The 24,418-nt window shown below is 45.7% G+C and overlaps 2 protein-coding genes across 3 annotated transcripts; both read left to right on the forward strand.

Annotated features, from left to right (window-relative positions):
- Positions 1-132: 132 nt before the first annotated feature.
- Positions 133-2,617, forward strand: LOC113832459 (ribonuclease P protein subunit p21-like). The gene is made up of 5 exons (XM_027388650.2): positions 133-293; positions 372-460; positions 545-627; positions 2,224-2,349; positions 2,489-2,617. The coding sequence occupies exons 1-5, from the start codon at positions 237-239 to the stop codon at positions 2,593-2,595; spliced, it is 462 nt and encodes a 153-aa protein (XP_027244451.1). The 5' UTR covers positions 133-236; the 3' UTR covers positions 2,596-2,617.
- On the forward strand, positions 2,224-23,547 carry LOC100761611 (E3 ubiquitin-protein ligase TRIM39). Of its 2 annotated transcripts, none has more exons than XM_027388599.1 (7): positions 2,224-2,349; positions 10,463-10,922; positions 12,295-12,390; positions 18,919-19,149; positions 20,433-20,455; positions 20,991-21,106; positions 21,665-23,547. In XM_027388599.1, exons 2-7 carry the CDS (start codon positions 10,470-10,472, stop codon positions 22,210-22,212), a joined length of 1,467 nt encoding a protein of 488 aa, XP_027244400.1. In that variant the 5' UTR covers positions 2,224-2,349; positions 10,463-10,469; the 3' UTR covers positions 22,213-23,547. The 2 variants fall into 2 exon arrangements, with proteins under 2 accessions (XP_027244400.1, XP_027244401.1); XM_027388600.2 differs by having other exon boundaries at positions 21,639-21,773.
- Positions 23,548-24,418: the final 871 nt, after the last annotated feature.

A 24,418-nucleotide genomic window follows, 5' to 3' on the forward strand; every position in this document is an offset into this window, starting at 1 on the left:
CAGTCCTCTCCGTACACGACAAGTCTAGACGTCCGTCCTGGAAGTATTTCCCTGTTTTGAGATTTTTACCTGCTCCACTAGCCCCGCGGGGCCCTACCTAATAAATACATTAGGAATACCAAACTGGGGCCTCCATCAGGCAAGGATGCACAGGGCGGGTGGTGCCTGACACTACAGTTCCCGGCAGGCCTTGCGCGGGTCTGGGGCGGGGCATCCGCCGAGAGGGGCGGATACTCATGGCGGGCCCAGTGAAGGACCGGGAGGCCTTCCAGAGACTCAGCTTCTTGTACCAGGTGAGACAACGCTGCGGGCGGGCGGGCGGTCCGGTGCTGCGGCCGCGGAATGACCCGGGCTGCCGTTCTTGTCCCCAGGCTGCACATTGCGTCCTGTCGCAGAACCCGGAGAACCAGGCCCTGGCGAGGTTTTACTGCCACACGGAGAAGACGCTGGTCCTGCGGCAGTAAGGCGCGGGCTAGAGGGCGAGCGGGCGGGCGGAGCCGGGACCCGGGCGAGCCGGCGCCCACGGCCTCTGCTCTTCCCCCAGGGACCCCTCGGTGAAGAGGACGCTCTGTCGCGGCTGCTCATCTCTCCTCATCCCCGGCCTCACCTGCACCCAGCGCCAGAGACGTGAGTGCTGACGCCCTGGCGCCGTGGTGGGCAGCAGCTCCTTCCTCCTGGAGGGGAAGCCGGTCTGTGGCTGATTTGTCCCTAAAACCGGCCTGGACTACCTGACACCCTGTAGTCTGAAAAAAAAAAAAAAAAATTAACCCTATGTGCTTATTTAATCTCTAGGATGCATTAAGTACCACCAGCTGAGTGGTTCTCGCCTTTAATCCAAGCTCTTGAAAGGTAGAAGCAGGTGGTCTCCATGAGTTCAAGGCCATCCTGATCTACATAATCCAGGCCAGACAGGGTTGCATCGTGAGACCCACCTCTCCAGCAAAATCACATAACCTCCCCTTGGTTTGGGTTGTGATTTTTTTTTTTTTTTGACACAAGTGTCACTGTATCCCAAAATTGACCTCCAACTCCCTGAAATCTCCTGCCTCAGCATCCCTAGCTTTAGGATTACAAGCTTGAGACAACACACCCAGCTACTAGAGTAGTGTTTTTAAAGGCTTGTGTTGGAAGAAAGTGGAGTCCTGGGTTCCTTCAACCCGGGAAGTGGCAGGGAAGTATGGATGTCATGATAAACAGAGTCAGACATTGGTTGGGATTCCCACACATGAAAACTTGCTGTCAAAGAGCTGGGAACGGGTTCAGTGTGCAAGGTGCTGGATGTGCAAGTATGAGGGCTTGACTTGGTATCTCCAATACCCGTGGGAGCCAGATAAAAATGTACAGATTCTGGGGCCTCTCTGGTCAGCCAATCTAACTGGAAACATCTAGCTCCAGGTTCAGTGAGAGACCCTGTCCCACAACGAAATGGAGAATTGTAGTAAAGCAAGACACCCAAACTAGATCTCTGTCCTCCACGCTGTACACCCACTTGAAGGATCCTGTGCACATACTCAACATGAATCTCATGCATGTCACACTATCGTGTACACGTATGAATAAAATTATTTTTTCTTGAAGATTTATTCATTTATTATGTATACAGCATTCTTGGTATGTATTTCTGCTCACCACAAAAGGGCACCAGATCTCATTACATGTGGTTGTGAGCCACCATGTGGTTGTTGGGATTTGAACTCAGGACCTTTGGAAGAGCAGCCAATGCTCTTAACCTCTGAGCCATTTCTCCAACCCTAAAAATAATTTTAATAAGAGAATCTTTGCTATATAAAATGAACAATAGTTCAGGTGGAGAAAGATGTGAGACAGGAAATGGAAGCTAGACCTCATTAAAGACATTGAACTTCACCAGGCATTGGTGGCACAGGCCTTTGTCCCATCACTCTGGAGGCAGAAGCAGGCAGGTCTTTGTGAGTTTGAGACCAGCCTGGTATACAAGAGGTAGTTCCCTGACAGCCTGCAAAGCCACAGAGAAACCCTGCCTGGAAAAAGAAAAAAAAAAAAAAAAGACTTTGTACTTCATCTTAGAGTTCCATGGAATTGATGTTGGAGCAGGGCCTTCCATACACACATCAAATTTGCATTTCAAATGCAGACAGGATGTAATTCCTGCTGACAGTAGAAGAAAACTGCAAACCAAAAAAACAAGACTCTTTTCTCAGAAACCTGGTCACCCTCTTCTTTTTTTCCTCACTTTTGATCTAGGCCAAAAGGGTCTTCGCTGGACAGTGCAGACCTGCCTGACATGCCAGCGCAGCCAGCGGTTCCTCAATGACCCCAAGCATCTGCTCTGGGGTGACCGACCTGAAGCCCAGCTGGAAAATCAGGCAGGTGAGCAGTGTCAGGGGTAGATGAGGAAGCCCCCAACAGAAAGGACGTTGGAGGGTGGCAAAGCAAGGTAGCCAAGCCTGATCAATACTAGGGGTGCCACAGTCTTGGGAAACTAATTCTTCCCCTTTGATTCATCCAGATTTCAAACCATCAGAACCTCTGCCAAACATAGCCCACCTCCCTAAGGAGAACCCACAGCCTCAGGCTTCAAACACCAGTGATGAATTCACTCCATTTTCCAGATAAATGAAAGTTGAATTTTGTTTGACTTTGTATTCTTTGGTATTTCAACTGGTTATATTATTTTCCTTTTTTTTTTTTTTTTTTTTTTTTTTTTTTGGTGGTGGTGTTGGGGGAGCGGACATCACGGTAACCTCTCCTTACATCTCTGCATCCACCATTCAGGGAATTCCCATTTTCCATACACCACTCTGTCCCAGTGAGCAGCCCTTGTCTTAAGGGTCTGGTGCCCTTTCTACCTTACATCCCCCATACAATGATGTGCTTTAAATCTAGAATCAGCATTTCTTACTGAAAGGGGTAAAGTAAACCTAAAGGCTTCACTTCTAGAAATAAAGGGACAAGACCCTCACTGAGCCCCTGCTTTAGCAGCCATGACAGGCTACACATAAGACCTATAGGACTCTGACACAAGGAAACTCCAGATCCTCTGGCCTCCCTCACCCTAGTGCCAAGACTGAACACAAACACTCCAGACCCCACACCTCACCCCAGCCTCCTTGATACTTGGTTCCTGGGAACTGTTGGCCACATAAGAAACTCCAGGATTCTGTTCTGAAAACTATTGATATCTATGAACAATAGTCCACCTGCAAGAAACAAGACAAAGCCATAGAAACCACAGAATATTCCCTCTCAGCACTGACCAAGGAAAATAATTGGTACACAGGTATTTCATGCCAAAATATGACTTTAAGAAATTCTCCTATTTGTTCCCAAATGTCAACTGATCAGAATCCAGCCCGTACCTACTGATGTAATCCTGTAACTTTATCTTTATAATCTAGCAATAGACAGTGAACTTTACTCTGGAGGCTCCTTTAGTTTTCTAGACTGCATCCCTCCTAAGGTAGAATAGAACAATAAATAAACCTCATGCATTTGCATCGGGGTTCTGTCTCCCTGGTCTCTTTGGGCATTCTTGTGACTTCAGCACAACACTTACAAGCTCATGTACCTTTTTTTTTTTTAATTAAAGATTTATTATGCATACAGTGTTCTGTCTGCATGTATGCCTGCATGCCAGAAGAGGGCTCCAGATCTCATTACAGATGGTTGTGAGCCACCTTGTTTTGGTGGGAATTGAACTCAGGACCTCTGGAAGAGCAGCCAGTGCTCTTAACCTCTGAGCCATCTCTCTAACCCCACTCATGTACCTTCTTAACCGATTCCATATTGAGGTGGTCCTGACTGTTGAGATGGAGAGGCAGACACTGTTCATGTCCTCTGGGCATACTGAATCTTGACCCTTTCCTCATCTCAGAGTTGTCTTCTATAAAGTCAAAAGGAAAAGGGTTGGGGCCTGAACTACCAATGTAAAAGGTGCTAAACATGGCAGGTCTGTTTACCTGTGCCCCACAAGTCAATTTAGATGTCTTCTGTGTTATCTTCTATGCTGGCTGCAGACTTATCATGTTACCCCCAGAAGTATAGACACAAAATTCACTATCCTAGGAGTGAAGTTTTCTTCCCATTTGCCTTTAACTCTGTGTCACACTTACCTACTGATGCATCTTTTAAAAATCTGTTTATAATGTGCCATACGCAACAATGCTCTATTTGGAAATTTGAAGGAGTTAATTCCCTAACTGCTCCAGAACACTTAGTAACTTAATGTCACATTGGCCAAAGCAAGGCATATCTCCAAGGCCAGATTCCTTGAGGAAGAGACAAGACCAGGACAAGGACAATGAACATTGTGTTTGTCCGTTTCCCGGGATCATGATTGTAACAATCTACTGTATGCTTGCCCCCACTACCAGCCGGCTCCTCACGCCAGGCAAGCACATCAGCTGCCCAGTTGTCTCGAAACCACAACTTCCTTTGCCTGCCCGAATTGGACCACAGGACATTTGCTATACCTGTCCTGTTTGATGCCTCTTGGTCTCTCTCTCTTGTGCCAAAGTTGCAAAGATTCCCAGAAACCATCAGGAAGATGACTGATGGTTTCTGTGTACACGCAAGGTTTTATTCATCCAACCATGATGGCGACCATGTCTGGCTAGCTGATGCAGCAACCTCCAAAGGGAGTGAATTACGATGTCTACTGCTAAGTTTTAAAGACAAAAGTTACAGGGTTACATCAATAGGTACATATTAGTTTCTGAATGCTTGACATTCAGATTTTCTCAAAGTCATATTTTGGCATGAAATACCTGTATACCTGAAAGACACCTGGAGGCTCAGGCCCCCAGGATATCTGCCCAGGACCTCTATGACCCCAATCACCAGGAGGAGTCGAAAACTTGATGCAAACAGCAAGAAGCTTTATTGCAGTTGTTTAATGAGCTAACCCCATGTTAGCTAGGGCCTTCCATCCATCCACCATGGCGAATGGCTGGGGAAAGATTCAGAGAAGCCACAGGATAGAGATCTTATAGGGCAGCATAAGGGGAGTGTCTAGGGGTACACACAGGCTCCGGTTTGGTGTGTCTCCAGGCTTGGAGGACTTGCCCTGTGTTGATTGGTCAACTCGTTATGGCCTGTAGGCCTTCCCAGGGTGATTGCTATGCTCTGCACGTCATTGCTGTGTACTTGTCCATAAAGCACACCCAGAGCCATAAAGTATAGCACTAACAGCTAACTTATGATTGTTTCCTTGCCACAAGGCAGTCATCTGGCCTCCTATGACCAAGGCAAGGTCAAGCAAACACATGTTAGGCTGTTATTGCTGCCAAAATGAGGAGCTGGTCCCTTCATTCCAATTATTCTCGTTGGTCAGTGCTAAGAGGGAATAATATGTGGTTTCTATGGTTTTGTATTGTTACTTGCAGGTGGACTGTTGTTCATAGATACCAATAGTTTTCAGAACTATATCCTGGAGAATACAGGGGCGGTTTTGGTCTTCCTTGCAGTTTCTTTTATGGCCAAACAGTTCCCAGGAACCAAGTATCCAGGAGGATAGGCAGATTCTGGAGTTTCTTTGTGCTCAGTTTTGGCCCTAGGCTCGGGGAGGCCAGAGGATCTGGAATTTCCTTGTATAAGAGGCCTATGTGTCTTTTGTGTAGCCTGTCATGGCTGCTAAAGCAGGGGCTGAGTGAGGGTCTGGTCCCTTCATTTCTAGATGTGAAGCCTTTGGGTTTAGTTTATGCTTTCAGTCTCCCCCGGGTGAAACTGAGGCAGTCGCCTCCCACCATGGGTCTGGTCTGCCGAATGGCAGCAGTAGGCATCCTACCTTCTCCTTACACCTCTCTGTCCCTCACTTACACATGTGTCCCTCCCTGCTGACCACAGTGTGTCAGAGAGAGAGAGACAGAGACAGAGGGTGAGTGAGAGAGAGAGAGAGAGAGAGAGAGAGAGAGAGAGAATGCACACGCGCGTGTGTGTGCGCCCTCACTCTGGTCCTCATGTCTCTGATATGGCCATTAGGAAAAGATGGAGACCGGGTGGGATGGAGTTGTGGCTAGTGCTCCAGAGAGGCTCCCAAGGTGGTACAAAACAGTAATAAAAAAGAAAAAAAAAAAAAAAAGACCAAACAAGGATGCCTCTGAAGTTAGTGCAATGGGGAAAGAGGAAGGACCAAGCTGGAGGAGCACAAAGCCATATTCTGACTGCCCTCTCTCTCTATCACCACCAGCAGTTCCAAATTCTCTCCCTTCTTCACTGACTCTGGGAGCCCTGTTTCTCTCTTGGAACAAAAGTCAATCAATCAGAAAATAACCCATACCTACTGATGTAATCCTGTAACTTTTGTCTTTAAAACCTAGCAGTAGACAGGGAACTTCACTCCCTCTGGAGTGTGTGTGTAATTCTATTATTGAGATGAGGATGCTGTCTGACCTCTCTAAGACTGGGTAGGGGGCAGAGTCACTGTTCAAAATTGGATTCTAATGAGTAGAGAAAGAAGTCATCCAAGTGAACTTAATCTGGGTCTGAATTCCTTCCCTACGTTCTAGAGAGGTAAATTGCCAACCTCAGGGTCTGAATATGAATATGATATTTCTGATACAGGTGTCAAGCTCCATTCCAGGAGCTCCACCCTCCCATTGTCTTTTTGATGTCTGCTGGTTACCTCCCTGACAGCTTGGCTAATGTGGAGAATGTCTCCTAGTTTGTATAACAATAGACTAGGCACTGGGTGGGCTACACCTATCTTGAAGGCTAGTGCCTGATGCCAGAAGGCTTGAGTACTTGGCTTCAAGGACTATCTTGAGGATTAAAGGAAATATTTGATATCAGCTCTATACATGATAATAGATGTCTTCTTCCAGCAACCCCACTTTTGGAAAGCTATTTAAGAGGATGCTAAAAAAAAAAAAGCCATGGTCTCCAGTACTGACTGGAGCCCTCCTGAAATGACAATATTTCTCTGTCTATTCATTAATGCTATTGGGTAGCTAGGACTTTCCTGATCCACACTGCCCCACTCTTGGTCCGACTTGGGGCTGTTCAGCTGGTTCCAATGGCAGCTCTGAAGATACCAGTCCGGAATACATGGCCTCTGTAGCATGGGATTCATACAGGCCAGAATCCAGCACCAATTAAAACTCATCAGTTTGTGTTACCAGTGTACAGAAATAGTAATTTCTGCCCGACCACTTTTCTGTCAGTGTGTATGACTACCAGGTTTCCTTCCTTTGTTTCGGTTGCTTTCTGGGGCAGAAGGGAAGTAGGGGTTGTGGGACCAGAGAAGTTAAGTGTTGACCACTTAAAGATGTGGGGACCAGCCTTCTGTGTGTCTTTCTGGTGTATTTCCAAATGTAAGGCTGTTTCTAATAGGGCTTTAATTCTTTGCCACTTTTCAGGTGACAAGGTGGTCATACTTAAATGTGGACAAGGTCCACATACCTGGACACCTGATGCTCCTGAAGGGACCTGCTCCCCATTTGCAGCCATAACAGCCTAATACCTGCTTGCCTGACCTTGCCTTGGTCACTAGGTGGTCAGATGCCTGCCTCGTGGCAAGGAACCAATCAGAAGTTAGCTGGTAGTGCCATGCTTTACCGCTCTGGGTGTGCTTTATGGACAAGTGCACAGCAATGACATGCAGAGCATAATAATCACCCTGGGAGTACCCAAGGGCCGTAACAACGAGTTGACCAATCAATACAGGGCAAGTCCTCCAAGCCTGGAGGCGCACCAATCCTGAGCCTGTGAGAACCCCTGGACAATCCCCTTATGCTGCCCTATAAGATCTCTATCCTGTGGCTTCTCTGAATTTTTCCCCAGCCATTCGCCATGGTGGATGGATGGAAGGCCCTAGCTAACATGGGGTAAGCTCCTTAAACAACTGCAAAAGAAACTTGCTGTTTGCATCAAGCATCGTCTCAGCCTAGTGATTGGGGTTGCTTCGGTCCTGGGCCTCCAGGGGTTTTTCATTCCAAGCATGTGCCGCCATACCTGGAAATTTTCCTTTTTTTTTTTTTAAAGATGTATGTATTGTGTGTACAGTATTCTGCCTGAAGGCCAGGAGAGCACACTGGATCTCATTATAGATGGTTGTGAGCCACCATGTGGTTGCTGGCAATTGAACTCAGGACTTCTGGAAGAGCAGCCAGTGCTCTTAACCACTAAGCCATGTCTCCAAACCAATTTATTTTTATTTTATGAGCATTGATTGGTGTTTTGCTTGCATGCATGTCTGTATAAGGATTATCAGATCCTTTGGAATTGGAATAACAGACAGTTGTGAACTGCCAGTTGTGAACTCACCACTGTGGGTGGTGAGAATTGAACCCTGGTCCTCTGGAAGGACAGCCAATGTTTGGAACCACTGAGCCATTTTCTCCAGCCCAAATTTCCTTCTTTTAATTCCTGGTCAATCCACTGAATGCCCAAGGAATTATTTATCTGTATCCATCTTGAAATTCTAGATTCAAAGGGTGTAGTGGGACACACCTTTAATCCCAGCAAAGGGGGTGGCAGAGGCAGGCTGCTCTCTGTGAGTTCAAGGTCAGCCTGGTCTGCATATGAAGCTCCAGGACAGCCAGGAGCATTCCACAGTAGTCTGGGGGGGGGGGAGAACTTGCCAGCTCTCTTTAAAAAGGTATCACCCTCTGCTCAATCATGTTCTCCTAGAGTTGAAATGTATGTGTTGCTTGGCAGCCATTCCAGCGGCAAACTGATAGAAAAAGGATGCCTGAGAGACACATCTAGGAGGGAGCATTCTTCCTTTTGGCTAGTCCAGGGAAAGGAGGAATGATTTTGAAAGGGAAACATTAATAAAAGTCTAAAACCTGGATTCCAAAGCCCAAATAGAAAACCTCTTAAACTTCTCTGAGTTCCCAAAAGGCAGCCCAACAGACAAGGTAAAACAAAGGTCCACCTGACTCAAGGTCTTAGACCAGATATCATACCCTTGAGCTGTGTAGACATTCCTCTAGTCCAAAGAGGATCAGCAGTTATCAATTATAGAAGCCCTCAGCTCAGGAGATAATTAACAAATTCATTTCCTCTGCAGCATCCTGCTAAGCATACATTCATTGTCCCATCCTGTGTAACCAGGGAAGTTTTGTAATCTTGAGGCTGCCAGCCCTACAATTTTCCCTTATAAAAACAGCCCTCAGTTGAAAGTGGGTACTCCATTTGTTCTTAAAACAATGGGGTCCTTGCTGCAGCTGGTATCCCCCAGTCAATAAACAAACTTTTGTCTTTACTTCGGGGAGTTGTCTTCTTGTTGGAAGGTTCTTTTGGGGTTCGGCAATCTGGGCACAACAATTTAACATTTCCCTGGATGGATTTGTTGCTGTAGTGTAACTCATTCAGTGTGTTACCCTTTGAAAAAGGGAGTAGCAGACAATCAAGGTTAAACTCTAGTTTAAAAAAAAAAATCCTAAAACTTCTATGTGTTACACTATAAGAAGTAGGTCTTTTTTTCTTTTTTTGGTTTTTGGTTTTTCTGAGACAGAGTTTCTCTGTGTAGCTTTGTAGACCAGAGACCAGGCTAGCCTTGAACTCAAGGGATCTGCTTGCCTCTGCTTCCCAGAGTGCTGGAACCAAAGGCATGTGCCACCACAGCCCAGTAAGGAACAGGATTTATTTTTTTTAATATTATTTTATGTAGAGGTATGAAGTTCCTTTAAAAAACAAACAAACAAACAAAAAACCCAAATTAAGAGTTCCAGTACTGCCAGCCAAAGCTGCATTGAAAAAGAAAGAAAAAAAAAAAAAAAAAGAGCAAACAGACAAAAACAAAACACCTTGAGAAATATCTTATTTTAAAATAGTGTTTTCAAACAAGATCTTACTTAACAGACGAGGCTAGCCTCATGCTTGTATTGATCTGATCCTCCTGCCTCACAGTGAGCTACCACACCCAGATAGAGTACTTTGGCTTATGTGACAAAGCTCACTTTCTAGGCTTCCTTCCCTACCTTTAAAGATCTGAATACTCTCACCTGGCCGGGAACTCACTGTGTAGCCCTGGTTGGCCTTCAAGTTTTGCCTTGACCTCAGAAATACTGGACTATTGGGTTTGTGCCACAACATCAGGCTCTTTTTTCATCTATTAGAGTTAGAGTTAAAGGATGCTTCTGTTTGTAATGACAACAGATGTGAAAAAGATAACTAGGGGAGGGGCAGTGGTGGGCCACGCCTTTTATCCCAACACAGAGGCAGAGGGAGGCAGATTTCTGAGAGTTCCAGACCAGCCTGGTCTACAGAACAAGTTCCTGGACAGCCTCCAAGCCACAGAGAAACCCTGTCTCAAAAAACCAAAAAGGTAACTAGGGACTGCTTTTGTTTGCTGAATCAGAAAAGGCAAGTGTATATTGGCTACAAGTCGCAAATGCTGTAAACAGAGCAACAGGTGAGTCTATTGGAAGAGGTGGGAAGATACCAAGATGGGGCTTTATGGGAGCTAATGTCAGGATAGGAGTGCAAGAAGAAATGTAACCCTCCAACTAATATTTTTTTCTCTCTCCCCATCTCTAAGTTAAATAATGGCAGAGATAAGTAAGTTAGAGGATGAAGCTCATGGAGCCTCCATGGCTGCTGCCTTGGAGAAACTGCAAGTGGAGGCAAACTGTTCCCTATGCCTGGATTATCTAAAGGAGCCGATGATCCTTGGATGCGGGCATAACTTCTGCAAAGCCTGCATCACCTGCTGTTGGGAGGACCTAGAGCAGGACTTCCCTTGCCCGGTCTGCCAAAAGACATCCCAATACCAGAATCTCCGGCCTAATAGACAACTGGGAAGTATGGTGGAAATCGCCAAGCAACTCCAAGGCTTCACGCAGAAGATCAGAGAAGAAAACCTTTGTTTTGAACACCAGGAGGCAATGAGCCTCCTCTGCTACGAAGACCAGGAGGCTGTCTGTCCGACATGTGCAATATATCATACCCAGCAAGCCCACACCATCCTGCAACTGGATGATGTTACAAAGGAGTGCAAGGTAGGTGGGTGTCCAGACTCAAGAGGCCTGTGCAGGAAAGAGCATACATACTCTCTGAGTTAGAGGGATTTAAGCTCTTGAGGCAAGGCTATCTCTGTTCCTCTCCATTCCCCTCAGAACTATGTACATGGGTATTCAGGACATCTAGTCCCTCCCCCTCAACAGGAGCACTGGGGAGTGCCCACAGATTTGTCTGACCTACTGCAATAAAATTAAGTCTTCAGAGTTCTGTTGGGTATGGTTCTGGAATCTGTCAGATTTTAAATGAATGAGTGAACAGCAAAAGGGTCTGAAAAATAGTTTGGGAGATGCTAACAGTCAAGTTTCCACTCATTCTACTTAATTAACAACTTCTTGAAAAATATGTCAGGTAATTTATAGTCCAGTTTTATTTTATTTATAAATGGTTAGCTCTGAATGGAAGCACTAATTTAACAAGGATATCAAGACAGGCATGGTGATATACATTTATAATCCCAATATTCAGAGGGTAGAGGCAGGAGGATGGAGAGTTGAAGGTCATCCATGCCACATGTTTGAAATCAGGCCAGGCTGCTAGAGAGACCTCACCATGAAAAAATAAAGATATCGAGGTGCAAGGGGTAACTTCTAGCTAAGAGAGGGTGTGACCTGGCTGATGGAAACTTTACAGTGATAGGATAGACAGACAGACAGACAGACAGACAGACAGAGATATAAAAGGTAACTTCTAGCTGATGGAAGGTGTGACCTGGTAACAGACTGTGTTCTTAGTGCACTCACCCTGCATGGAGTCTCAGCACCACCAGAATAAACAAAACAAAACAAACATAACTAGGAGTGGTGTGATGGGCAGTTGTCCATAAGAAAATAGAGTGGGAAAGGAAACAAGTGATGACAGCTAGCCTACTGGATTCAGGGAGGAGAGTCAGGTGTGCCACAGACAAGGCAGGGAAAAAGACATCTATGAAAGGTCCAGTTGTAGGCAAGGAAGAGGGTTAGATCATGAAGTGATGAGAGGATAGAAATTAAATGATTTAGGAGTGGGGAATGTGCCTTAGAGGTAGAGCATTTGCCAGCCTGCTTGAGGCCCTGCATTTGATCCCAAGTGCTTCAAGGGAAGAATAGTTAATGAGTATAGGGATGACTTAGCAGTTAAGAGCATGTACCAGGCTGACAGTTCACTGATGCCTATAACTTCAGTCTCAGGGGATCTGATTGATTGATGCACTCTGCAGGCCTCCGTGGGCACCAGCATACAGGTACGCACATACACTCAGACAGACATTTGCACATTCACATGACTGAAAACAAAAGAGATGATAAATGGGCTAAGCTCTTGAGTATCCTCTAACTCCAAATGTCTCCTCTCCTACTTTCTCCCAACCCTCAGGAGAAACTGCAGAAGTGCCTGGAGCCCCTGGAGCAGAAGCTGGAGGAGATCAGCTGCTGCAAAGCCTCTGAAGAAAAGAAACCAGGGGAGCTCAAGGTAGAGCAGGCAATCTGTTGCCTTCACTGCTTGGCTGGATATTTGCCTATGAGCCAATCAACAGCACTTTACTTGATCCACATTTAACTGGAAACTGCTGTTCTCTAGAAGTGATATTTCATTAGCTTTATCACCTAAGTACTGAGGAGGAGGATAGAAGAAATGAAGGTGTTGACGAGACGGCTCAGTGCATACAAATGTTTGCTGTCCCAGCATCAAGACTTGAAGCCCACATGAAGGTAGAAATGTAAAAATGAATCTTCAGAGTAGACATCTGAGTTCCATCCATGCACTGTGGCCCCCATGCTCACACACTCACTGTGTGTATACGCACACTACACACACAATAGTAAATACTTTTTAAGGAAACAGACATGGGGCAGCGGTGGTGGCGCACTCAGGAGGCAGAGGCAGGCAGATCTCTGTCAGTTCCTACAAAAGGCCAGCCTGGGTGTACCGGGCCAGTGCCAGGACGGGCTTGAAAGCTACAGGGAAATCTTATGTCTGTGGGGGGTGGGGGTGGGGGGGGGTGAATGCTGCATGGGGAAAGAGAATTTGGAAAGGTCACAGGGAAAGAGGGAGGGGCTGAGACAGAGCTCCCAGAGCTATGTAGTGACCTTTTTGTTTGTTTGTTTTTAATTATTCTGTTTTATTTTATGTGTATGGGTGTTTTGCTTATGTGTGTCTTTGCACCACCTGCCTGCCTGATGCCCAAAAGAGGCCAAAAGAGGGTGTCAGATCCCCCAGAACTTGAGTTACCAATGGCTGGTTGCAGGTAGGAATTGAGCTCAGGTCCTTAGAAGAACAAACAGCTAGTGCTCTTAAACCTTCCAGCCCAACAGAACCAGTTTGTTTGTTTCTTTGACAGAGTCTTACTATATAGCCTTGGCTGGCCTGGAACTCATTATGTAGACATAGTTGGCTTCAAACTCAAAAAGGTCCACCTGCATTTGTCTCCCAGGTGCTGGGAATAAAGGCGTGCACCGTAACATTTGACTTAGAACTGAATCCTTAAGTAACATAAGGCAATGTTGGCTCATTCAGCCTTCACCTGTGGAGTGCAGGTCTTTGTAAAATGCCTTGACCCAGAGTAACTTTAGGATTAAAAGTTTTATTTTAGCTTGCAGTTCCAGAAGGAAAGTCTGCAATGTCAGGAAGGCAGTGTATATAGCAGCAGGAACAGGAAGCTGCCACATCAGTTTTTTTTGTTTTGTTTTGTTTTTTTGTTTTGTTTTGTTTTGTTTTTCTGATGCAGGGTTTCTCTGTGGCTTTGGAGCCTATCCTGGCCCTCTCTCTTTAGATCCGGCTGGCCTCGAACTCACAGAGAGCTGCCTGCCTCTGCCTCCTGAGTAGTGAGATGAAAGGCGAGTATCACTACCGCCCTGCCAAATCAGATTTTGATACAAGCACAGGAAGTGGAGCAAACAGGAAGAAGGGTAAATCAGTAAACTCTCAAAGCCTGTCCCTGTGACGTACTTCCTGCAGCAAAGCTCCACCTCCAAAAGGTTCTTTAACCTCTGCAAAGCTCCTAAGAGGGACCGAGTGCTCAAATGCATGAGCCTATGCAAGGCATTTCTCCTGAAGCCATGGTAATATTTGAACCGAAGTGTAACTGTTGTCTTTAATTATAAATTTTTATTTCAGGTGTATTTAAACTGCAATTCAAAACATTCCCTCTGTGATTTAAATTTGTCCTACCCCAACTTTTTGCCCCTTTGCTTCCCTATCACCTCAACCTCCAAAATTGGACTCAATAACTCCTTTAAACAGTTTGTAGGGGCATGGAGAGATGTCCCAGTGTCTAGGAGCACTGGCTGCTCTTCTACAGGTCCCAGGTTCAATTCCCAGCACCCACATGGCAGATGAAAATTATCTAACTCCAATTCCAGAGGATCCTACATCCTCACACAGCCCTACATGAAGGCAAAACACCGATGCACATGAAATAAAAGTAAATTAAATTTTTTAAATTATTAAAGTTTGAAGAAGCAAAATATACATATAATCCCCACACTCAGGATACTAGGACAGGAGCGGGTTGCAAGTGAGAACATCCAAGACTAAACAGTAAAACCCTGTTTGTTTGTTTGTTTGTTTGTTTGTTTTTAATTAAAAATTGTGTAAGGATTGAGGGAATGGCATCTGTTTACCAACGCAGCAGTCAAAAAATACAAGCTTATGAAGAGGGTGTGGTTGTGCACACCTGTAATCACAGAGGAGGCTGGAGAAGAAATATTACAAGTTCACATCACAAGTTCAGAGCCTGCACAGGCCAGCCTGGGAAATTCAGATAAGATAAACCTACCAACAAGACAGGCGGTAGTGGCTCACGCCTTTGACCCAGCTCTCGGGAGGCAAAGGCAGGCTGATCTCTGTGAGTTCCTACAAAAGGCCACAGAGAAACCCTACCTCAAAAAAAGATAACCTACCTACATAATTTTAAAGAGACTGTCCTATCCAATAACATCATAAAGTGATGGGATTTTTTGTTTTGCTTTGTTGTTATTTTGGGATAGAGCTTCACTATGTATTTTTGGCTGGCCTGGAAATCTATTTAGGCCAGATTGGCCTTGAACTCTTAAAGCCCTGTCTACCTCTGCCTCCTGAATATGGAAATTAAAGGCATGCAGACCTCTCCCAGCTAAAAGTGCTTTTTTTAAAAAATTTATTTATCATGTATGCAACGTTCTGCTTCCATGTATATCTGCACACCAGAAGAGGGCACCAAATCTCATAAGGGATGGTTGTGAGCCACCATTGGTTGCTGGGAACCGAACTCAGGACCTCTGTAAGAGCAGTCAGTGCTCTTAACCTCTGTGACATCTCTCCAGCCCTAGAAGTACTTTCTAATACAGTCTGATACGTGAAAAGCCACTGTAGCATGGTCATAGGCTTGCACCGGTGTGTGACATTATCAGGTGAAACAAATGTGAGCTCAACCTGAGGGGGATGTCATCAGACTCCCAAGCAACTTGGTGGTGAAGTCTTAGAAAATCAAAATACAGTGTTCTCTTTTTTTGGTTTTTGTGTATATGTATGTGTGTATATATGTATGTGTGCATGCCTGCCCATGTACACACTCTCAGAGACCAGAAGAGAACAAATCAGATCCCCAGGATCTAGAGTTACAGGCATTTTCCATCTACCCAGTGTGTGTACTGGGAACCAAGCTCAAGTCCCCTGGAAGAGAAGTAGGCATACTTTTCTTTTTTTCTTTTTTCTTTTTGGTTTTTCTAGACAGAGACAGGTTTTCTCTGTGGCTTTGGAGGCTGTCCTGGCACTCCCTCTGTAGACCAGACTGGCCTTGAACTCACAGAGATAAACCTGCCTCTGCCTCTGCCTCAGGAGTACTGGGATTAAAGGCCTGTGCCACCAACTCCCAGGGAGAAGCAAGCATTCTTAACCACCAAGGCAAGTCTCAGGCCCCTAAAAGAAAATCTCATAAGTACAATCAAGCACACCTGCTTCTAAAACCACCCCATTGCAAATCCATGTTCAGGACAAAGGTGAGAATGCATCCTGTTCCACTGCCTGCCTGAGAAAGCAGCAAGGAGCCCTGTAATGAAAGCCCATCTGTTGTCTGTGGCAGTAGAAGTAGCTTCAGATCAGGACTGCCAAGCTTGTGAGGCTCATGGCTCTTGTTTAATCCCAGCCATTCTTCAGCCTGGCACTGACTCTCTGTCCCTGCCCTCTTGTTTCAGAGTCCCATCTCTCCTTGTCTTTTGAGTGGTGCCTCCCTGTCAGTCACAAGGTCCTTAGACCCCTTCCCTGGGGATGGTCACTTACAGGAAGGCACAGAGGGAGGAGGGTGTGCTGATGACCCTCAGAGAATGGGGTGACTGCTGTCGGAGTCCTGTGCTCTCCAACTTCAAGGATGTTTACAGAAGTTAAAGTATGTGCTGCTATCAAGAGCATGTTTCAGATTTTTTGGTGGGGGGGGGGGATTAGACTGACAGCACACTGGCTGCATCTGCCTGTACTCACTTTTTATTTGATTATTTAATTCTTTAATTACTACTCATATTTACATATCCATATTCCCATTCTCTCACCCTACCATCCTCCCATGCTAACAGCCCCCCCCCAACTCATCCACCAACTCCTACACTGGAACCTTCAAAGTCTGTCATGTCATTTGGGGGAGGGCCCAGGCCCTCCTTGCTGTATCTGGGCTGCAATAGTATCCCTCCATAGGGAATGGGCTCCCAAAGTCCATTTGTGTAATAGGGATAAACTCTGGTTCATCTCTTAGAGGTCCCATAGATTGTCTTGGACTCCTAGCTGGCACCCACATACAGAGGGCTTGGATCAGTCCAATGCTGTTTCTCCAGGTTTTTGTTTTTGTTTTTTGTTTTTTCGAGACAGGATTTCTCTGAGTAGCTTTTGGAGCTATCCTGGTACTCACCTGGAGACCAGGCTGGCCTTGAACTCACAGAGATCTGCCTGCCTTTGCCTTCCAGTGCTGGGATTAAAGGCGTGTGCCACCAACAGCCGGCTTGTTTCCCCAGGTTTATGACTAGGATCTCCATGCTCTCAGTAGGTCAGGTCAACTCTTTCTGTGGGTTTCTCCAGCACTGTCTTGGGTCATTTGCTCATCCCTTCTCCCTCTCCACAACTGGATTCCAGGAGTAGGGTTCAGTGCTTAGCTGTGGGTGTCTGCCTCTGCTTCCAACAGCTACTGGATGAAGGCTCTCAGGCACAGGCAGAGTGCAAATTTTAAGCAACTAATTTACTAAACAATATCTGGAATATGATCCTGGAATGGTAAATACCTATTCTCTGTCAACACAAAAAACAACTCTCACCACCCATCACAGGGGATAAGAATTTATTCTGAAGGCAAATATGAGAGACCAAGGCCTTGAAACACAGATTTAGTTTAACCCAACTTACATGCTTCAACTTAGAAATGGTTTCATGAAGTTTTATAGAACACAATAAAAAAAGAATAGAGCAAGGCACTTTTAAGGAACATTGGTGGAAACCTGAAATGTATACAGCAAAGTGGAGTAATCTCAGCTATAGGCCTCAGATGCTGTCTGGTCACACTTAGTCTTTGGTTGGCAAAAATTAGAGATTTATTAAATTAATACATGTTTTATCTCTTAATCACAGGATGTTAAGTCCAGCACAGAAGTAGGCATGAGAAAGGCTAATTAGAAGGCTAAAGATAGCCCAAGACAAAATGTAAGTAGGCTTCAGGCCTGCAACTGTCCATCCAACCTGCCTCCACATCACTATCTAATGAGTTAGCCTTCACAGACACAGCTTCTTCCCAGGAGTTCTCAACCCATCAGAAATGACTTAAAATGTTTAACATGTTTAGAGGGTGCATGCCCACAAGTTAGAAGTGTTATTCTTTTGTTTAAGTTAAAAATAAATAAGAAAAAAGGCAGATGAGACATAAGACTAAGAGACATATTAGACATATTAACCAGTATATTACAGGTCCAGCAGAGTAGGGAGACTAAAGGAGAAGAGAAACAGGGTTAAGGGCTACCGGCCATGGCTGTTCGCCAGGGAGAGAGAGAAGAGAAGCAGAAGCACAGAGGAGAGTATAGAGTATATAGAGAGAAGTGTAGAGAGAGCATATATGGGCAGGGATCTGTCTTTTTTTTTTTAAAGATTTTATTTATTTATTATGTATACAACATTCTGCTTCCATGTATATCTCATTGCACACCAGAAGAGGGCACCATATCTCATAACGGATGGTTGTGAGCCACCATGTGGTTGCTGGGAATTGAACTCAGGACCTCTGGAAGAACAGTCAGTGTTCTTAACCTCTGAGCCATCTCTCCAGCCCAGGGATCTGTCTATTAAAGGGGTCCTCTGCACCTTCATGCAGACTTAGTTCCCATGGAACCCAGAGCAGACCAGGGTACTGCCTCTTCCACCAGGTAACATGGGCAGGCCAGCATAATGCCTGAACCTTTCAAGGAGGATTCCAAGTTCAAAGCTAGCTTGTGCTATATATTACAAGACCCTATATGGAAAACAAAAAAATAGAAACAGCAAGCAAAACAAGTTCAGCCATGAAGTCTAAATATATACTTTACATCAACTCATTAAACTGATCCTGATTGTAGTAGCTTATCTGTTCTCTGGTTTTATCAGAATAATGTGTCATGGTTATTAGTGATGGAAATCTTTGGCTTTCTAGTATTTGCATTTTAACAGACTGTATAAGCCAAATATCAGAGTAGAAAATAGCAAAAATATCTCTGATATCCCTAATAGTGGATATCATCACATCATTGAGTACTTGAATCTTGAATGTTTTTTATTAAAATATAAAAGGTTAATTTAGGTTTAAAAAATGAGGTATTGATTATCTTAAATCTTTCTACTGATTTACACTATCAACTCCCTTTGGGGGAGTGCAGGTGACTACTTGCCTCACAGGGAGAGAAACATGAACACTGCTGAGGTCTTCCATGTGACAAGGAAGTCTGTACTGAGCCTGGTGAGTCTGGGAGAGGCTCCTTCAGGCCTCCTGGTCCTGACAGCATCCTCCCTTGTTCTCAGAGACTAGTGGAGAGCCACAGACAGCAAATCCTAAAGGAGTTTGAAGAGCTCCACAGGAGGCTGGATGAGGAACAGCAGACTCTCCTTTCCAGACTGGAAAAAGAAGAGCAGGACATTCTACAGAGGCTTCGAAAAAATGCTGCTCACCTTGGGGAGAGGCGCTGGGACCTGACCTACTTAGTTACTGAGGTGGAGGACAAGTGCTTACAGTCAGGCTTCGAGATGCTTAAGGTTCGAACCTTGCTCCTGTATAGTTCCTTGGGTCAGATGCAGTCTAGCTTTGTGCAGTCCATCCTGTCAGCATGGGGTGCCCCCTCTCTTACTCTATTCCCCTAAGCCCAGATTTCTCTTCATATGTGTGCAGAGGACCTTTGTCTAGAGTTGGGCACATCAGATTTTCACCACCCCTTCCAAAATTTATTTATATCCTCATGTATTTTCGGGAAATTATATGCTTGGAGCCAGTGAGATGGCTCAGTGGTTAAGAGCACTTGCTTCTCTTAGAGGGGACACAGGTTTAGTTCTCAGCACCACATGGCAGCTTACAACACTCTGTAACTGCAGCTCCTCATACACATAAAACAAATCTTCTTTAATGTATGTAATTTGTACCCCCAAGATAATCCTTTCCAGAAGACAAAAGTCCTTTCTACTTAGTGATACCCTGTGTGTTCCCATATTTGTAAATACAGTTACCCTTACTTTCCAGTCCTAGAACTTAATTTACCTAGTACTAAAGCAGGGGAAATAGAAGCATAACTTAAAGGATACTCAGAATGTTTAAGTAGTAAAGTAGTACATTGCTACCTCTGAAACGTTTGATACAGTCCATCTTCAGGTACGTGATGATGACAAGGCTGTAGCAAGCATATTTCTCATTTCAGATAAGACCACTACCTCAATTGAAGTATCAATGCACACTCATGTGTATTATATGTTCCATGGTATTTATCCCTTTGGCTTTCATTTGTGTGTGCTCTGCTTACTGCATTAAACTTGAAATTCTGCAGGGATGAGATTTGTTGTATTTGTCATCTGGATCCCAAATAGTCTTAAATCAGAGTTGATATAAACTGGTGTTTATCAGTGCTAGGCAGGGATGTCCAGAACACAGTGGGAAGCATCCTGTGCCACCAGTCTGGAATTGTCTGCACTGCTTCTCAGTGATGCTGAGGTGTGTGGTTGGAATCTGGGGGACAAAAGAGCAGACACAACCTCTGTCCCCTACAGGGAGCCTCCAGTGTCTTTGAGGAAGAGAAGCACAAGTACAGGAAATGATTTGGAAGTGCTATTAACTATCAAGCTTTGTTATGACCAGCAGTTGGAATTGGGCATTCCATGAGAGACAGACACACACTCAGGTCCCTCTGAAGCAAGCCCCTTGCACTGGGCCCTCAGTTTGCCTGGTGCCTAGTTTAAAGACCTAGCACTGTTGGGGAGGAGGGAGAACCTGTTTGCCTTCATGACCCATGAATTCTAGGACCAATCTTACTTTGTTTTCTCTTTTCCTCTAGGATGTGAAAAGTACCCTGGAAAAGTAAGTGACTGTCTGAGTTAGGTCTTGGTTTGGAAGCTACGGGTTAGTAGTGACTTGGAGGAAGTAACAAAGGGAAATCCATACAGTGTCTTAGTGAGATGTGAAGAAGGATAAACCCATTAGGAGTGATGACACTTCACCTCCCTTTTGACATCAGGTCACCTCTGGTCAGAGCAGTGATAATGAGGAGCCAGATTCTGCCAAGCCTGTGGGTGGGGCTGTGTGCAAACAAGATGGTGGAAGGGTTGGGAGCACAGGAGTACGAGCAGTGGAGAGGTGGCTGTCCCTTTGCATGAGATGTTGGAATATTCCATTGAAGTTCTGAGGCTCACTCTCAAGAGACAGGCCTGTCAAGAGCACCTCGTAGCTCTCCAGGGATAATAAAAAAAGGAGGCTGCTGTCCTCAAGGAGAAAGACTGTGGGAGAGGCCTTGTCCCGCTTTTCTCCAGAAAACACACCACACCACTCACATGATCATTCGGCTGGGGCTCTCCCTGACCCTGTCCTTGCTTTCTTTATCTCCCATCCCTCCCAGATGTGACAAGGTGAAGACCATGGAGGTGACAACAGTATCTATAGAGCTGGAAAAGAACTTCAGTAATTTCCCCCGGCAGTACTTTGCCCTCAGGAAAATCCTCAAACAGCTAATTGGTGAGTTGTTCCCCAAAGGAAACAGGCATAGGGCATGCAGAGGAGTGGAAGGTTCAGAGCCCTGGAGTTGGTTTCCTCTTCCTCTTTCTAATGCCAGTCCCCCCCTGCCCCACCTTAAATCATAGACTTGAGGTAAGAACGCTTAGGTGTCATCTGCTCTCTAGGGACCTAGAAACTTTAAAGGGTTCCTGACGCATCAATCAAAGGGAGTGACCAAAGGAAACATCATTAACATTTATGTAGAGAAAAGCAGTCACAGAGCAGGACTGTTACAGGATTCAAGACCATGCTCACCCTGTCCCCAGCACACACTTGCAGTTCACTTGATCTGGAGCCTTCTTTCTGGCCCTCCCTCCCTCCTTCAGACAGTGACTTTCATTTTTTTCTCTTTTTTTCAATACAACAAGAGTCAGCATGATTTGAGAAACTTAACCAACCTACAGTGTTCTGGGGACCTTTTATGGGCCAAGCTTTGTACAGGCAGGCTAGGAAAGCAAGGCAGGGGTGTTTAGCTATTCCCATCCTCATCTAGCTCCCCACTCTGGCTTCTCCCGCCAGCGGATGTGACCCTGGACCCTGAGACGGCTCATCCTAACCTTGTCCTGTCAGAGGATCGGAAGAGTGTCAAGTTTGTGGAGACAAGACGCAGAGACCTCCCTGACACACCACAGCGTTTCACTTTCTACCCTTGTGTCTTGGCTACTGAAGGCTTCACCTCAGGTCGACACTACTGGGAGGTGGAGGTGGGAGACAAGACCCACTGGGCAGTGGGAGTATGCCGGGACTCTGTGAGCAGAAAGGGCGAATTGACTCCACTCCCTGAGACTGGCTACTGGAGAGTACGGCTGTGGAATGGGGACAAGTATGCAGCCACCACCACACCTTTCACGCCTTTGCACATCAAGGTGAAACCTAAGAGGGTGGGCATATTCCTAGACTATGAGGCCGGCACATTGTCTTTTTACAACGTCACGGACCGCTCACATATCTATACCTTCACTGACACTTTTACTGAAAAACTTTGGCCCCTCTTCTACCCAGGGATCCGGGCTGGCCGGAAGAATGCTGCACCACTTACTATCAGGCCCCCAACAGATTGGGAGTGACAAGACATGGAGCCTAATTGGGGTGAGGCAGGGTGAAGAGTGACAACAGGTCTTCCTTACTGTGACCTGCTGGGATAGCTTGGTGTCAACGTGGTTCCAGTCCTCAGCCATCTTGAGAAACCACCTGGTCTCTGGGATGCATTGTGTGAACGAGTAGAGACAGGACTGGGCTGCCTGACAGCACAGATGAGTGTCCCTACTTAACTGTAGTGGGAGAGTGAGCCCCAGGGGATTGTAATCTCTGAAGTCCAGCAGGTTTCCTACTGCACAATGACTGATTGTAAAGAAAAGGCCTCTCTAGAAATAGAAAGTCGACATGAAAGAGTCTTAACTTGCTTAAAGTGCAGGAGACAGAAACCTTTAAGAGGCTTCTGTGACTCAAGGGTAGCCTTGTCCTTGAGGGAGCACATAGGGATTTGTGTACCTCTGTGTTGGAAAGATGAGTGGCTGCTGCTGTTATGATTGTAGAATTGAGAGGCTTTTCTGAGGGCAGAGATTGGGCATTCAGTTCAGGAGTAGGATCAGGGAAGAGGATAACGGGACCCTCTAGAAAGGAATTGAAGAAGAGGGGGATCTCTTTGGTTTTCCCTTCCTAGGGTAATGTTACCATTACCCATAGGATTAGCCAGAGGTTGGAGTTTGTGGAGAAGGATAAGGGAGGCAGAAAGGAGAACCCAGTTTCTCCCTGACCCTGCAGTTGGGTGTCTCCAAGAAGTAGGCCCACCTTTCTCCCCTCTGGAGGTGAGATGGAAGTGATCCTACAGGACACAGGCATCTGCCCTTCCACAGTTTTCCCAAGGGAACTTGGGGAAGAGTCAGCTATTGGAGGAAAGAGAATGGTGTGTCCAAAGCCCTGGCCTTAAAGATGTTAAAAGTAGTTATTCCCAAGTTGTCTGCCATGACCCCTGGCTTAGGTGTTTAAGCGAGAAAGGAAGAAAGGTCATGGAGTTTTTCTCGCCCCGTGAGAACAGGGTAGAAGAGGGTAGTTTTTGTAGCAAAAGGCCCAGAGAGACAGCTTCATTCGCCTCTATTACCATCCTTTGACATTCCCCTTTTCAGAGAATGTAAATCATTTTAAGTTAGGCCAAAATAAACAACCCATAGGGTACATATGTTGTCACAAAAGGTGATGAGATGCATGCCAAACCAAACAACCTGGATTACCTGCTGCTTGGGTACAAGACTGAGACGAGAAACTGCATCGAGGGCATTTCCGTTCTCCCACCTCAACAGGACATTGTCCACTCTCTTCTTACCTTTGTGCCTTGACTGTGGTTCTTTGTGGCAAGATAATTTGGTTGGTCAAAATATGGAACAAAGGATCCACTGATGTGATCTGAGTTGTGTGGTGATTTGGCAGTGGCCTTATGTGAGACTCACTGGCTATGAAAAATACATGTTCTTGGGTCTCACCCTCTGTCCTTAATGGAGGTTTGGATAGGTCTAGGAATCTACATTCCACCACACTCCTCATCTGACTCGGTAGGCCCTCACAAAACACCACCCCCAGGGTAAATTTCAGCTAATCTCCTTACTCTGAGCCTGAAGCCTGGTTCTCCACCTGGATATCCTGGCAGGAGCCTGGTGACAGGAAGAGATGTCCCCTGAAGTCCTCAACTTTGGATTCAGCTCCAATCCCTCTGCTTCTGACCTTGGGTGTGCTCAGCCATTAAGAGGGAATAGTTAGTAATGGTTAGCAAGAGAGAGGCCATAGTGTTGGCAGGTTTCTGTGCCATAGAAACTGCCATGTGGCCAGTACTGTAACAGCAAGCGTCTTCTTTAATAAGTGGGAAAGTGGGAGAAAATTGTTTCTCCTGAGGGCAAACTCTTTCCTCAGGGACGTTTTGTCCAGTTTCCGTATCCCTCCCTCATGACAATGACCTTTCCCACTTTGAGCCTTACAGGTACCAGTTCTTTCTGGTTTTGAGCCAGGGTCCAGCCTGGTGGCCCGTTTTGACTTTGTATGTAATTCGCGGCAAGTGCTGGGATAACAAATATAACGCGAAGCTACACATTGCTTGTTTTGGTGTGTTACATCAGTCCACGGATGTTCCAGACATCTGTCTTTGGCTTCAGGAGAGTAAGAGGGTCTAGCCTGATGTGTATACTGCACACAGTCCTCTCCGTACACGACAAGTCTAGACGTCCGTCCTGGAAGTATTTCCCTGTTTTGAGATTTTTACCTGCTCCACTAGCCCCGCGGGGC

The sequence above is a fragment of the Cricetulus griseus genome (assembly GCF_003668045.3).
Source record: "Cricetulus griseus strain 17A/GY chromosome 1 unlocalized genomic scaffold, alternate assembly CriGri-PICRH-1.0 chr1_0, whole genome shotgun sequence".
In the NCBI taxonomy this organism is placed as follows: Eukaryota; Metazoa; Chordata; class Mammalia; order Rodentia; family Cricetidae; genus Cricetulus; species Cricetulus griseus.